The following is a 15662-nucleotide window of genomic DNA, read 5'->3' as shown; positions in this document are numbered from 1 at the left end:
CCATCATTCCCTGCCCTTGAGGAGCTTAGAATCTCAGTCCCTGCCATCAAGGATCTAATGATCTAAGGTCCCTGCCCTCGAGGAGCTTACCATCTATGGTCCCTATTTCCCATCAATCCCTGCCCTTGAGGAGCTTAGAATCTCAGTCCATGCCATCAAGGATCTGACGATCTAAGGTCCTTATCTCACATCAGTCCCTGCCATCAAGGATCTAACGATCTAAGGTCCCATTCTGATATCAGTTCTTGTCCTCAAGGAACACACCATCTAAGGTGCTTATTAAACATCAGCCCTCAAGGAACTTCCAATTTAAGGTCCCTCTCTCCCATCAGTCCCTAAGTGACTTACTATCTATACCACATACTGGGGCCAATTTAGACAGGAGCCAATTCACCTACCACCATGTCTTTGGAGCGTGGGAGGAAATCAGGATACCCGGAGGAAACCCATGCAAGCACAGGGAGAACATGCAAACTCCAAGCAGATAGTGCCCTGGCAGAAGTGGGGTACCCACCGTGCTGCTCGGGGTCCCACTTTTCGAATCACAATGGCCGTTCGTTCTATTTTATTGACTCCATTGACAAAGCCCAACATAAAAGGGATCCTTCTATCAGCTGTGTAACTGTCAATTGTTCATTGGACTCAGCTGAAAATAACTGTCACTTTTTTTTTTTCCAATGAGGAGCCTTATTATGGAGATTCAGCTTTGTGAATCGTGCGCCTCTCCCGGGGGGGGGTGTATTAAATCTGGATCTAGAGTATATCTGGCAGCGATCGGTTCCTCGCCGTCTTACCTGTCGGTGTGGAGAGGAGCTCTCTGCGGCTGCAGGCGGGTGCTCAGCCGGTGTCCGGACTCGGGAGATCCTCCGGAATATTTACATTTTCAGCTTCGTCAGCTCAGCGGCGGCTCAGAACCGTCTCCCAGCGAGATGAACGTTCACCGAGTGCTCAGACCGAACGACTGATTTTTTTTTTCTGTCCTCGCAATCTCATCACACTCAGGTGCCTTACACTACCCAATGAATCGTGTGCGGGAAATGTACCAGCCGAGGGATTGTTACATTAACCCTTCCTGGACCAGATCAGCCCTGAGAATCCTGCACCTATCACAACGCATCCATGCTATTTGCCGGCGTTCGATGCATGCGACCTGTAAGATGGAACAGGTCGTTGTCCTGGGGGGGGGGGGGCTCATACGCGGCCCATTCATTTGCTTTTTAAAATAGCTGCAAATTTTACATTTTAAAATTGTTTAAATATTTTTTTTTAAATATGCAGATTTTATTAATCCGATTAACTACTTCAGCTCCGGAAGGTTTTAGACCCTTCGTGACCGGGACTTTATTTTGCTATTAAGCAGTATGCATAATAATGGTAATTACGCGGTCATGCAATGCTGGACCCAAACAATATTTATATCATTTCTTCATAGCTTTCTTTTGGCGGTATTTAAACACCGCTGGGTTTTTTTCGTAACCACTTCCAGTCCGGACGCTTTCAATCCCCTTCCAGTCCGGACGCTTTCAATCCCCTTCCAGTCCGGACGCTTTTCCCCCCTTCCAGTCCGGACGCTTTCACCCCCCTTCCAGTCCGGACACTTTCCCCCCCTTCCAGTCCGGACAATTTCCCCCCCTTCCAGTCTGGACGCTTTCAACCTCCTTCCAGTCCGGACGCTTTCCCCCCCTTCCAGTCCGGACGCTTTCACCCCCTTCCAGTCCGGACACTTTCCCCCCCTTCCAGTCCGGACGCTTTCACCCCCCTTCCAGTCCGGACGCTTTCACTCCCTTTCCAGTCCAGACGCTTTCACCCCCTTCCAGTCCGGACGCTTTCACCCCCTTCCAGTCCGGACGCTTTCATCCCCTTCCAGTCCGGACGCTTTCACCCCCTTCCTGTCTGGACGCTTCCCCCCCCTTCCAGTCCGGACACTTTCACCCCCCTTCGAGTCTGGACACTTTCACCCCCTTCCAGTCAGGACACTTTCCCCCCCTTCCAGTCCAGACACTTTCCCCCCCTTCCAGTCCGGACACTTTCCCCCCCTTCCAGTCTGGACACTTTCCCCCCCTTCCAGTCCAGACACTTTCCCCCCCTTCCAGTCCGGACACTTTCACCCCCTTCCAGTCCGGACACTTTCACCCCCTTCCTGTCCGGACACTTTCCTCCCCTTCCAGTCCGGACACTTTCCCCCCTTCCAGTCCGGACATTTTCCCCCCTTCCAGTCCGGACGCTTTCCCCCCCCCTTCTAGTCTGGACACTTTCACCCCCTTCCAGTCCGGACACTTTCCCCCCTTCCAGTCCAGACACTTTCCCCCTTTTCCAGTCCGGACACTTTCACCCCCTTCCAGTCCGGACACTTTCCCCCCCTTCCAGTCCGGACACTTTCACCCCTTTCCAGTCCGGACGCTTTTACCCCCTTCCAGTCCGGACACTTTCACCCCCTTCCAGTCCGGACACTTTCACCCCCTTCCTGTCCGGACACTTTCACCCCCTTCCAGTCTGGACACTTTCACCCCCTTCCAGTCCGGACACTTTCACCCCCTTCCAGTCCGGACGCTTTCACCCCCTTCCTGTCCGGACGCTTCCCCCCCTTCCAGTCTGGACACTTTCACCCCCCTTCCAGTCTGGACACTTTCACCCCCTTCCAGTCCGAACGCTTTCACCCCCTTCCTGTCCGGACGCTTCCCCCCCTTCCAGTCTGGACACTTTCACCCCCCTTCCTGTCTGGACACTTTCACCCCCTTCCTGTCCGGACACTTTCCCCCCCCTTCCAGTCCAGACACTTTCACCCCCTTCCAGTCCGGACACCTTCCTCCCCTTCCAGTCCGGACACTTTCCCCCACTTCCAGTCCGGACACTTTCCTCCCCTTCCAGTCCGGACACTTTCCCCCCTTCCAGTCCGGACACTTTCCCCCCTTCCAGTCCGAACACTTTCCCCCCTTCCAGTCTGGACATTTTCCCCCCTTCCAGTCCGGACACTTTCCCCCCTTCCAGTCCGAACACTTTACCCCCCTTCCTGTCCGGACACTTTCCCCCCCTTCCAGTCCAGACGCTTTCCCCCCCCTTCCAGTCTGGACACTTTCACCCCCTTCCAGTCCGGACACTTTCCCCCCCTTCCAGTCCGGACACTTTCACCCCCTTCCAGTCCGGACACTTTCCCCCCCTTCCAGTCTGGACGCTTTCACCCCTTTCCAGTCCGGACGCTTTTACCCCCTTCCAGTCCGGACACTTTCACCCCCTTCCAGTCCGGACACTTTCACCCCCTTCCTGTCCGGACACTTTCACCCCCTTCCAGTCCGGACACTTTCACCCCCTTCCAGTCCGGACACTTTCACCCCCTTCCAGTCCGGACGCTTTCACCCCCTTCCTGTCCGGACGCTTCCCCCCCTTCCAGTCTGGACACTTTCACCCCCCTTCCAGTCTGGACACTTTCACCCCCTTCCTGTCCGGACACTTTCCCCCCCCTTCCAGTCCGGACACTTTCACACCCTTCCAGTCCGGACACTTTCCTCCCCTTCCAGTCCGGACACTTTAATCCCCTTCCAGTCCGGACACTTTCCCCCCTTCCAGTCCGGACACTTTCCCCCCTTCCAGTCCGAACACTTTCCCCCCCTTCCTGTCCGGACACTTTCCCCCCTTCCAGTCCGGACACTTTCCCCCCCTTCCAGTCCGAACACTTTCCCCCCCTTCCTGTCCGGACACTTTCCCCCCCTTCCAGTCCGGACACTTTCTCCCCTTCCAGTCCGAACGCTTTCCCCCCCTTCCTGTCCGGACACTTTCACCTCCTTCCAGTCCGGACACTTTCCCCCCCTTCCAGTCCAGACGCTTCCCCCCCCTTCCAGTCTTGACGCTTTCACCCCTTCCAGTCCGGACACTTTCCCCCCCTTCCAGTCCGGACACTTTCCCCCCCTTCCAGTCCGGACACTTTCACCCCCTTCCAGTCCGGACGCTTTCCCCCCCTTCCAGTCCGGACGCTTTCACCCTCTTCCAGTCCGGACACTTTCACCCCCTTCCAGTCCGGACACTTTCACCCCCTTCCAGTCCGGACACTTTCACCCCCCTTCCAGTCCGGACATTTTCACCCCCTTCCAGTCCGGGCACTTTCACCCCCTTCCTGTCCGGACACTTTCCCCCCCTTCCAGTCCGGACACTTTCTCCCCTTCCAGTCCGAACGCTTTCCCCCCCTTCCTGTCCGGACACTTTCCCCCCCTTCCTGTCCGGACACTTTCACTCCCCTTGCAGTCCGAACGCTTTCCCCCCCTTCCTGTCCGGACACTTTCACCTCCTTCCAGTCCGGACACTTTCCCCCCCTTCCAGTCCGGACACTTTCCCCCCCTTCCAGTCCGGACACTTTCACCCCCTTCCAGTCCGGACGCTTTCCCCCCCTTCCAGTCCGGACGCTTTCACCCTCTTCCAGTCCGGACACTTTCCCCCCTTCCAGTCCGGACACTTTCCCCCCTTCCAGTCCGAACACTTTCCCCCCTTCCAGTCCGGACATTTTCCCCCCTTCCAGTCCGGACACTTTCCCCCCTTCCAGTCCGAACACTTTACCCCCCTTCCTGTCCGGACACTTTCACCCCCTTCCAGTCCGGACACTTTAACCCCCTTCCAGTCCGGACACTTTCACCCCCTTCCAGTCCGGACATTTTCACCCCCTTCCAGTCCGGACACTTTCACCCCCTTCCTGCCCAGGCCAATTTTCAGCTTTCAGCGCTATCACACTTTGAATGATAATTGCGCGGTCATGCAACACTGTACCCATATGAATTTTTTTAGCATTTTTTTGAGACAGATAAAGCTTTATTTTGGTGGTATTTATTCACCACTGGGATTTTTTTTTTTTTGCTATGTAAATGAAAAAGTCCAAAAATTTTGAAAAAAAGTGTTTTTCTTATAAAATTTTGCAAATAAATATTATTTCATCATAAATCTTGGCCAAAATTTATTCCGTTATCTTTTTAGTAAAAAAAACAAAACAAAATTATAATTTTTTAAAATTTTTTTTACATTTTTTAAATTTTTTTATATTATTATTTATGGGTTTTTTTTTTACATACTGTCACCCTAGCAGTACAGTGTCACCATGGTGGGGTGGGGGTGATGAAGATTTTTTTTTTCATACTGATTGCTTTTACACCCATAAAGGCTGTAAAAGCAATCACTTCTCCTTCTCTCTGGCTGCATTCTTGCAGCCATTGAGAAATACTGTGAGAGCTGTGATTGGTCACAGCTTGTCACATGGTACAAGGCTGTTGTGAATAGCCTTATACCATGTGACCTCTGTGATCATTCACAGATTTCACACGTAGTAAGCAATGATGTATTTATATAATTTTTTTAGAGCTTTCTTTTGGTGGTATTTAAACACCACTGGGTTTTTTCTTTAATTTTTTGTATTATATAAATGAAAAAAAAAAAAAAAAACTTGAAAAAAAAAATAAACAAACAACATATTTGACTTTTTGCTATAAAACATATTCAATAAAAAAAAAAATAGAAATTTAAAAAATAGAAAACAAATTCCCAATACATCTATATTGATTGTTTTTGTGCGGTTCTGGAGAGGTTAAAAAGCATGCAAAATGCATTGTTTTTTTTTTTTTTGCTAAAATGTTAAAATGTGCATGAAAATAAATTAAAGGCAAAAAAATAGCAGAACAAAAATAAATGAGTAGCTTGTAAAATAAATAAATAAATTACAAATAAATAAACAAAAATTTTTTAAATTAATTAATTAACAAATAAACAAAAATAAATAAATAATTAAATAAAACCAGCTCATGCTGCAACATTCAGCTTCAAAACAGAGATTTTTCTGTGCAACACTTTTTTTTGCAGCTAGATGTCCTCAGTCAGGTAGAGGTGCTGGAACTGGCCCCCCCCCCCTATTTTCTGAGAAAAAAAGCCCCGGGTATGACTCTTTAAAAACCTTTACAGAGCTATAAATACTTTAAGACCACACATTTTCTGGGATGTTTAAATTGGTATTTTTTGCTAGAAAATTACTTAGAATCCCCCCCCCCCCCAAACATTATACTGTATTTATTATTTTTTTTTTTTAGCATAGACCCTAGAAAATGACATGACGATCCTTGTAATTGTTTACGCCACAGCGGTTTTTCAAACACAATTTTTGTTTTGGAAAAACTTCACTTCAGTGAGTAAAAAAACCAAAAAAAAAACAAAAAAAAAAAACCAAGTTAACCAATTTTTTAAAAATATGAAATAGAATGGAATTGCACCCGCTTGATGAATGGCGACAAACTACGGTACTTAAAAATCTCCGTAGGCGACACTTTCAAATTTTTTACAGGTTACCTGTTTAGAGGTCTAGCACTAGAATTATTGCTCTCGCTCCGACGTTTGTGGCGATACCTCACATATTTTATTTTTTTTTAAATTTACACTGTCCCTTTGACTTTTTTTAAATCACTTTTATTCCTATTGCAAGGAATATAAACATCCCTCGTTATGGACCATGACAGGTCCTCTTTAAGAATAGATTTGGGGTCAAAAAGACCCCAAACGTCTTGCTTACCTTTAAAAGCAATAGACTAAAAAAAAAAGTTTTTTTAATCTATTGCTTTTAAAGGTAAACAAGACGTTATGATGTCATGACTTGATGGATGTGACGTCATGACGTCGCTCTGGTCCTCCATCATGGTAGAGGCGATCAGAGACAGTAGAGTCTTTCATCGCTGCCTTCGGAACAGAACGTGATACGGAAGGTTCAAGAGCTGCTCGGACCACCGTCATATGAAATCCAGCCGTCCATTATTAAAATCGGTACCGGGGTTATGGCTGATTTCTTCACCACTTGACAACTGCGATGAATGTGGATGTATTGCGCTCATCGAGTGTCATACTAAACCTCAAAATGTTTTTTCCCATAATGCACTGCTGTGTGAAGGGGAAGACAGAGGAGATCAGTGCTGTGCATGGCAGGATCTCTTCTCCCCTCGCTTCCTCCTCAAACAGGGGCCATTGGTGGCTCCACCCCCTACCCACCTCCGAGTACCATCCTTTGGTTCCACCCGCTTCCCACCTCCGAGTACCGTCCTTTGGTTCCACTACCCACCTCCAAGTATCGTCCTTTAGTTCCACCCCCTGCCCACCTCCGAGTACTGTCCTTTGGTTCCACCTCCTACCCACCTCCGAGTACCGTCCTTTGGTTCCACCCCCCACCCACCTCCATCTATCGTCCTTTGATTCCACCCCCTACCCACTTCTGAGTACCGTCCTTTGGTTCCACCCCCCACCCACCTCCATCTATCGTCCTTTGATTCCACCCCCTACCCACCTCTGAGTACCGTCCTTTGGTTCCACCCCCTACCCACCTCCGAGTACCATCCTTTGGTTCCACCCTCTACCCACCACCAAGTACCATCCTTAGGTTCCACCCCCAAACCACCTCTGAGTACTGTCCTTTGGTTCCACCCTCTACCCGCCTCTGAGAACCGTCCTTTAGTTCCACCCCCTGCCCACCTTCAAGTACTGTCCTTTGGTTCCACCCCCTGCCCACCTTGGAGTACCGTCCTTTTGTTCCACCCACTTCCCACCTCTGAGTACCATCCTTTGGTTCCACCCGTTTCACATCTCCAAGTACCGTCCTTTGGTTCCACCACCTACCCACCTCCGAGTAGGGTCCTTTGGTTCCACCCCCCACCCACCTCCAAGTACCGTCCTTTGGTCCCACCCACTTCCCACCTCCAAGTACCATCCTTTGGTTCCACCCTCTTCCCACCATCGAGTACCGTCCTTTGGTTCCACCCCTAACCTACCTCCAAGTACTGTCCTTTGGTTCCACCCCCTACCCACCTCCAAGTACCGTCCTTTGGTTTCACCTGCTTCCCACCTCCGAGTACCGTCCTTTGGTTCCACCTCCTACCCACCTCCGAGTCCCGTCTTTTAGTTCCACCCCCTATCCACCTCCAAGTACCGTCCTTTGGTTTCACCTGCTTCCCACCTCCAAGTACCGTCTTTTGGTTCCACCCCCTACCCACCTCCAAGTACCATCTTTTGGTTCCAACCCCTACCCACCTCCAAGTACCATCTTTTGGTTCCAACCCCTACCCACCTCCAAGTACCGTCCTTTGGTTCCACCCCCTACCCACCTCCAAGTACCGTCCTTCAGCTCCACCCCCTACCCACCTCCAAGTACTGTCCTTTAGTTCCACCCCCTACCCACTTCCGAGTACCATCCTTTGGTTCCACCCCCCACCCACCTCTGAGTACCGTCCTTTGGTTCCACCCCCTACCCACCTCTGAGCACCGTCCTTTAGTTCCACCCCCTACCCACTTCCGAGTACCATCCTTTGGTTCCACCCCCCACCCACCTCTGAGTACCGTCCTTTGGTTCCACCCCCTACCCACCTCTGAGTACCATCCTTCAGTTCCACCCCCCACCCACCTCCAAGTACCATCCTTTGGTTCCACCCCCCACCCACCTCCAAGTACCGTCCTTTGGTTCCACCCACTTCCCACCTCCAAGTACCGTCCTTTGTTCCACCTTCTATCCACCTCCAAGTACCATCCTTTGGTTCCACCCCCTTCCCACCATCAAGTACCGTCCTTTAGTTCCACCCCTAACCTACCTCCAAGTACCATCCTTTGGTTCCACCTCTTGCCCACCTCCGAGTACTGTCTTTTGGTTCCACCCCCCACCCACCTCCAAGTACCATCCTTTGGTTCCACCCCCTACCCACCTCCAAGTACCATCCTTTGGTTCCACCCCCTACCCACCTCCAAGTACTGTCTTTTGGTTCCACCCCCTACCCACCTCCGAGTACCGGTTAGGTAATGCCCTTTTATAATCACCTGTTTGCTGGACGCCTGTTTAATGACTAATTAGAAAATGTGGATTCTGAAAGAAAAGGATTTCTGACAAATCTGTTGGGATGTACTCATTTATACTGAGCACTGTATCTAGACCCGGGAACTCAGCAAAGGGATGGTGGGAACCCCTCATAATGGGCACAGCAGGTGTACAGACCCGGGAACTCAACACAGGGATGGTGGGAACCCCTCATAATGGGCACAGCAGGTGTACAGACCCGGGAACTCAGCACAGGGATGGTGGGAACCCTCATAATGGGCACAGGTGGATTGGCCCCTGCAGTCGGGCCCCTCTGTGCACTCTTTGACTTTTCTGGTATATTCTCCGTTCTCTCTCACCTCTGATTGTCTCTGCCTTCGGAGAGATCTTGTTTACAAGGGGCATATGCAAAAACATGTAAAGCGGAGCGCGGACGGATCGGAGCGCTGGAGGTGACCTACTTATGGAAATGTATCCTCGTGTTTCCTGCAGATCAGAGAACTCTGGGAAGACGGGGGATGGGAGTCCTTGTCAGGTATCTGTGTTGGGTTTCTGTCTACAGGGAAAGTGATGTTTATGATCAGTCAGAGGATATCTCACGTTATATTTGTAGCGCGATGTCATTTTTTTTTTTTTGCCTTTCACATTTTTACTTATTTGTACATCCATATTTTTGTTACTGTGTGAAATATTGAAATTTATAGATTGGCCACTGGGGGGAGCTCTGTCGTTGGCTTAGCCAACAGAGAAATGCACAGGCTGCTTCTCAAAATGCTGGTTGCCTGGCTGCTCTGCTATTCCTTCGTCACCAAAACCAAACTCCATGTTCTTGTTGAATGACTCGGTATCAAAGCCAGTTCAGAATGGCAGCCAGGAGAAAGGTGCAGAAAGAAAAAAAATTATTTTTCTTCCGATTCGCTATTTAAATCGTTTTGTCACATTTGTTTAATTTTTTTTGTTTCCGTTTTTGAATTCTGTTCGTTTTCAGATTTATTCTATTCAAAATTCACGTTTCGGAAGACATAATCTTTCTGTTTTATTCTATTCTATAGTTTTTCTATTCTTTTCTAATCTATTATATTCGAATTCAGATTTATTCTATGCAAAATTCACGTTTCGGAAGACATAATCTTCCTGTTTTATGCTATATGTGTTCTATTCTATTCAATTCAATTCTAATCTATTATATTCAAATTCAGATTTATTCTATTCAAAATTCACGTTTTTTATGCTATATGTTTTCTATTCTATTCTAATGTATTATATTCGCATTCAGATTTATTCTATTCAAAATTCAAGTTACGGAAGACATACTCTTTATATTTTATTCTATTCTAGAGAATTTCTATTCTATTCTAATCTACTATATTCGAATTCAGATTTATTCTATTCATAATTCATGTTTCGGAAGACATAATCTTTCTGTTTTATGCTATATGTGTTCTATTCTATTCAATTCTAATCTATTATATTCGAATTCAGATTTATTCTATTCATAATTCATGTTTCGGAAGACATAATCTTTCTGTTTTATGCTATATGTGTTCTATTCTATTCAATTCTAATCTATTATATTCAAATTCAGATTTATTCTATTCAAAATTCACGTTTCGGAAGACATAATCTTCCTGTTTTATGCTATATGTGTTCTATTCTATTCAATTCAATTCTAATCTATTATATTCAAATTCAGATTTATTCTATTCAAAATTCATGTTTCGGAAGACATACTCTTTCTATTTTATGCTATATGTTTTCTATTCTATTCTAATGTATTATATTCGCATTCAGATTTATTCTATTCAAAATTCAAGTTACGGAAGACATACTCTTTATATTTTATTCTATTCTAGAGTTTTTCTATTCTATTCTAATCTATTATATTCGAATTCAGATTTATTCTATTCATAATTCATGTTTCGGAAGACATAATCTTTCTGTTTTATGCTATATGTGTTCTATTCTATTCAATTCTAATCTATTATATTCGAATTCAGATTTATTCTATTCATAATTCATGTTTCGGAAGACATAATCTTTCTGTTTTATGCTATATGTGTTCTATTCTATTCAATTCTAATCTATTATATTCTAATTCAGATTTATTCTATTCAAAATTCACGTTTCGGAAGACATACTCTTTCTATTTTATGCTATATGTTTTCTATTCTATTCTAATCTATTATATTCGCATTCAGATTTATTCTATTCAAAATTCAAGTTTCGGAAGACATACTCTTTCTATTTTATTCTATTCTATAGTTTTTCTATTCTATTCTAATCTATTATATTCGAATTCAGATTTATTCTATTCATAATTCACATTTCGGAAGACATAATCTTTCTGTTTTATGCTATATGTGTTCTATTCTATTCAATTCTAATCTATTATATTCAAATTCAGAATTATTCTATTCAAAATTCACATTTCGGAAGACATATTCTTTCTATTTTATTCTATAGTTTTTCTATTCTATTCTAATCTATTATATTTGAATTTAGATTTATTCTATTCATAATTCACATTTTGGAAGACATAATTTTTCTGTTTTATGCTATATGTGCTCTATTCTAGTCTATTCAATTCTAATCTATTATATTTGAATTCAGATTTATTCTATTCAAAATTCACCTTTCGGAAGACATACTCTTTCTATTTTATACTATATGTTTTCTATTCTAATCTATTATATTCGCATTCAGATTTATTCTATTCAAAATTCACCTTTCGGAAGACATACTCTTTCTATTTTATTCTATTCTATAGTTTTTCTATTCTAGTCTTTTCTATTCTATTCTAATCTATTATATTCGAATTCAAATTTATTCTATTCAAAATTCACATTTCGGAAGACATATTCTTTCTATTTTATGCTATATGTTTTCTATTCTATTCTAATCTATTATATTCGAATTCAAATAAAATAGATTAGAATACAATAAAATCGAAACTTAAAAGAATAGAATAAAATAAAACAGAAACTAAAAAGAATAGAATAGAGTAGAATAAAATAAAGTAGAAACTGAAATAATAGAATAGTGTAGAATAAAATAAAATAGAAACTAAAAAGAATAGAATAGAGTAGAATAAAATAAAGTAGAATCTAAAAGAATAGAATAATGTAGAATAAAATAAAATAGAAACTAAAAAGAATAGAATAGAGTAGAATAAAATAAAGTAGAAACTAAAAGAATAGAATAGTGTAGAATAAAATAAAATAGAAAATAAAAAGAATAGAAAAGTTAAAAAAATTATTGGTGTAATCTGTTTTAATGGGAAAACTTAAATTGTTACCCTTTTATGAACATTTTTGGGTCTGTTTGGTACCGGAAAGGTCCCGTTTCTATACACTTGTGATAGACGCAGACCGAGTTTTGGATTCCTTTGTGATTTATTGTGTTATAAAATAATAGATGACTGCATAATATAACAGGATAATACATAATATAACAGGATAATACATAATATAACAGGATAATACATAATATAACAGGATAATACATAATATAACAGGATAATACATAACGCACGGAATAAAAAAAAAAGTCTGATTTATTTTCAATATAAATAAAATGACATCCAGCAATAGATGAAGCATTGAAGTTCCAACCAAATGTGAGCTTATTTTTATTCATTTTAGATGGAGTAGGAAAGGTTTTTAACCGCTTACTGACCATATAATGCAGTTGGGAGGGCGGGCCTTAATGCCCACACACCGCACGTATGCATCCATGGGGGCTGAGGCTTCTGTGTTAAGAGCGCGCTCAGTGCATGCTGCCATCACAGAGACCAAGCTGTCCCAAACAGCTCTCCTTCCTTGGTTGTGATTGGTAGCTAGTGGGACAGCCTCCCGATCATGGGACCACTGTGACAGCCAATTACAGTGTCCATGTAACACATATGCACGATGGCAGGAGGGTGACCCTTAATGCCCACACACTGCACATATGCATCCATGGGGATTGAGGCTCCTGTGCTAAGAGCGTGCTCACTGCATGCTGCCAGCATAGAGACCAAGCTGTCCCAAACAGCTCTCCGTACTTGGTTATGATTGGCAGCTAGTGGGACAGTCAGTTACAGTGACCATGTAACACATATGCACCATGGCAGGAGGGTGACCCTTAATGCCCACACACCACACATATGCATCCATGGGGGCTGAGGTTTCTGTGCTAAGAGCGCGCTCAGTGCATGCTGCCAGCACAGAGACCAAGCTGTCCCAAACAGCTCTCCATCCTTGGTTGTGATTGGGAGCTAATGGGACAGGTTCCCAATCATGGGACCACTGTGACAGCTATTTACAGTGACCATGTAACACATATGCACGATGGCAGGAGGGTGAGCCTTAATACCCACACACTGCACATACGCATCCATGGGGACTGAGGTTTTTGTTCTAAGAACGTGCTCAGTGCATGCTGCTAGCACAGAGACCAAGCTGTCCCAAACAGCTCTCCGTCCTTGGTTGTGATTGGGAGTAGAGGGACAGTCAATTACAGTGACCATGTAACACATATGCACCATGGCAGGAGGGTGAGCTTTAATGCCCATACAGGGCACATACACATCCATGGGGGCTGAGGCTTCTGTGCTAAGAGCGCGCTCAGTGCATGCTGCCTGCACAGAGACCAAGCTGTCCCAAACAGCTCTCTGTCCTTGGTTATGGTTGGGAGCTATTGGGACAGGCTCCTGATCATGGGACCACTGTGACAGCTATTTACAGTGACCATGTAACACATATGCACCATGGCAGGAGGTTGAGCCTTACTGTCCACACACTGCACATATGCATCTATGGGGGCTGGGTTTTCTTTGCTGGGAGCATGCTCACTGCGTTCTCCCAACACAGGAACCGTGCTGTCACCAACAGCTCCCAGTCTCTGCTTATAATCGGGAACTGATTAGACGTCAGTGATTACGTGATTGGAAGATCTGTCCCAGCTCCTATTATTAGGATCAAGTTAGAGGGCCAAATGAAGGGGACAAGAAGGGGCTAAATGTTGTCCCAAGTTGGGAGATCCATTGTACCTCCATTTGTAAATATATCAGGGTGGGATGCTGGATCTTAAAACATTACACTCTAAGAGGCTTCATCCCTATAGGTGAGGACAACAAATCATCTGACAATTTGTGGGACTCCAGTAGTGATACACACAACAATGCATACATTGAACCCGGGCAGGAAATTGGCCTGGGCAGGAAGGGGGTATAAGTGCCCGGTAGGCGAGGGGTTAAATCCAACAATTTTGAGGTCTACTGTCTCATTTGTTCATCATGGTGGCCATCGTCCCAGGGGGCAGAAAGCGATGGGAAAACCAACATTTCTGTCACCGGAACAGAGACGATATTTTCCACTGTGGACACCTGTTCTGATGACAACTAAGAGGGGATTTCCATTGACTATGGAGAGATTTCCATTGGCTTCCTATGGTGCCTCCAGTGGTTCCTATGGTGCCTACAGTGGTTCCTATGGTGCCTACAGTGGTTCCTATGGTGTCTCCAGTGGTTCCTATGGTGCCTCCAGTGGTTCCTATGGTGCCTCCAGTGGTTCCTATGGTGTCTCCAGTGGTTCCTATGGTGTCTCCAGTGGTTCCTATGGTGTCTCCAGTGGTTCCTATGGTGCCTCCAGTAGTTCCTATGGTGCCTCCAGTGGTTCCTATGGTGCCTCCAGTGGTTCCTATGGTGTCTCCAGTGGTTCCTATGGTGCCTCCAGTGGTGACACAAAGGATACAATAATTGATATGGGTTTTAACCATTCCCAATTACATTCAAGCCTAAAAAAAAAACAATGTTGACTTTCTGTCCACTTCTAATCAATGCACAATACATCCAGAGGCCTCCCGTTTAATCCTGGCCTTTAATTTCTTCAGTTCTTGGTTGTTTTCCCCAATAATTAGTCCGCATTCTGTCAGCTTCCAGGACTCTTCAAGAAGTCTCTGCTCAAAACATTTATGTGCCGCCTGGTTGAATAATTGAGACAACCTTGTCCTTCCTGGAGAATCGTTAATGGCAGCCAGTGCAAACGTGCTGTCCAGGCTTACGGCCTTCATATATTGTCGGCAAGAGGCCTCCTCCTCCCCGTCGAGAAGCAGCAAGCGGCCCTTAAAGCAGAAGTCCTCTACCTGAGTCCTCAGATCACTTGCGCTGTGCCGCAGGATGGCCTTGTCCATGTCGCTCACCGCACCTTCATAGTCTCCAAGGTGGGTGAGGCATGAGGCACGGAGACGGAGATACTTGGGGTTGTTATTGCTGGAGATGATGGCCAGAGAGAAATATTCCAAAGCTTTCTCATACTCATTCGCCTGGAGATGGGAATTACCTTCTTGCCCTGCGATCTGTAATGATAAATGAGTAGGAAGTCTTAGAAAATGAGCTTTCTGTGATGTCATGTAGGAACCAATCAGATTCAAGCATGCACTGGAAGAAGACAGTAAAATGATGACATAATAAGCAGGACAAGTCACATTTTTACTGAATAAAAGACTTTTCAATGAAAGGTGTCAGGAAGATGAAGGATGGCCTAGTGTCCTGCTTTTAGTACATTTTAGCTTATTGGCTGTCTTACTGATCCTCTAGTTTGAGGAATTCTTCCTTCCTCCCACCCCTCATTTCCTCTGCACTTCCATCCACCCTTCCCTTCCTTCCTTTTCTCCCCCCCTTTACCTTTTTCTTTCTTTACTTCTTTCTTTCTCTTTTTCTCTCTCCCTCCATGTACTGTTCCCTCTTTCCTTCCATCCTTCTCTCACCCCCTCCATCCACTATTCTCCCTTTCCTTCTACCCTTCCTTCCTTTATTTTTCTCCCCTTTTTCTTTCTTTTTCTCCTTCTTTCCTTCCTCCTTTTTATTTCACTC

General features: G+C 45.1%; 2 protein-coding genes across 2 annotated transcripts in view; both read right to left on the bottom strand.

Annotated features, from left to right (window-relative positions):
• The window catches only part of MMEL1 (membrane metalloendopeptidase like 1), a 275311-nt gene extending 274283 nt beyond the window's left edge, over positions 1–1028 (bottom strand). The window contains exon 1 of the mRNA XM_089661636.1: positions 795–1028. The gene's annotated coding sequence lies outside the window, so the exon portion shown is untranslated. The remainder of the gene's footprint in view (positions 1–794) is intronic.
• An 11189-nt stretch (positions 1029–12217) lies between these two features.
• Positions 12218–15662, bottom strand: part of TTC34 (tetratricopeptide repeat domain 34) — an 87319-nt gene continuing 83874 nt past the window's right edge. The window contains exon 8 of the mRNA XM_089661633.1: positions 12218–15145. Coding sequence (XP_089517759.1) covers positions 14624–15145 — 522 coding nt within the window. The 3' untranslated portion in view covers positions 12218–14623. The remainder of the gene's footprint in view (positions 15146–15662) is intronic.

The sequence above is a fragment of the Staurois parvus genome, unplaced genomic scaffold (assembly GCF_062004578.1).
Source record: "Staurois parvus isolate SC_StPar_1 unplaced genomic scaffold, SC_StPar_1.0 ptg001357l, whole genome shotgun sequence".
Lineage (NCBI taxonomy): Eukaryota > Metazoa > Chordata > Amphibia > Anura > Ranidae > Staurois > Staurois parvus.
Note: the sequence above shows the minus strand (reverse complement) of the source record. Positions and strands in the feature narration are given on the sequence as shown.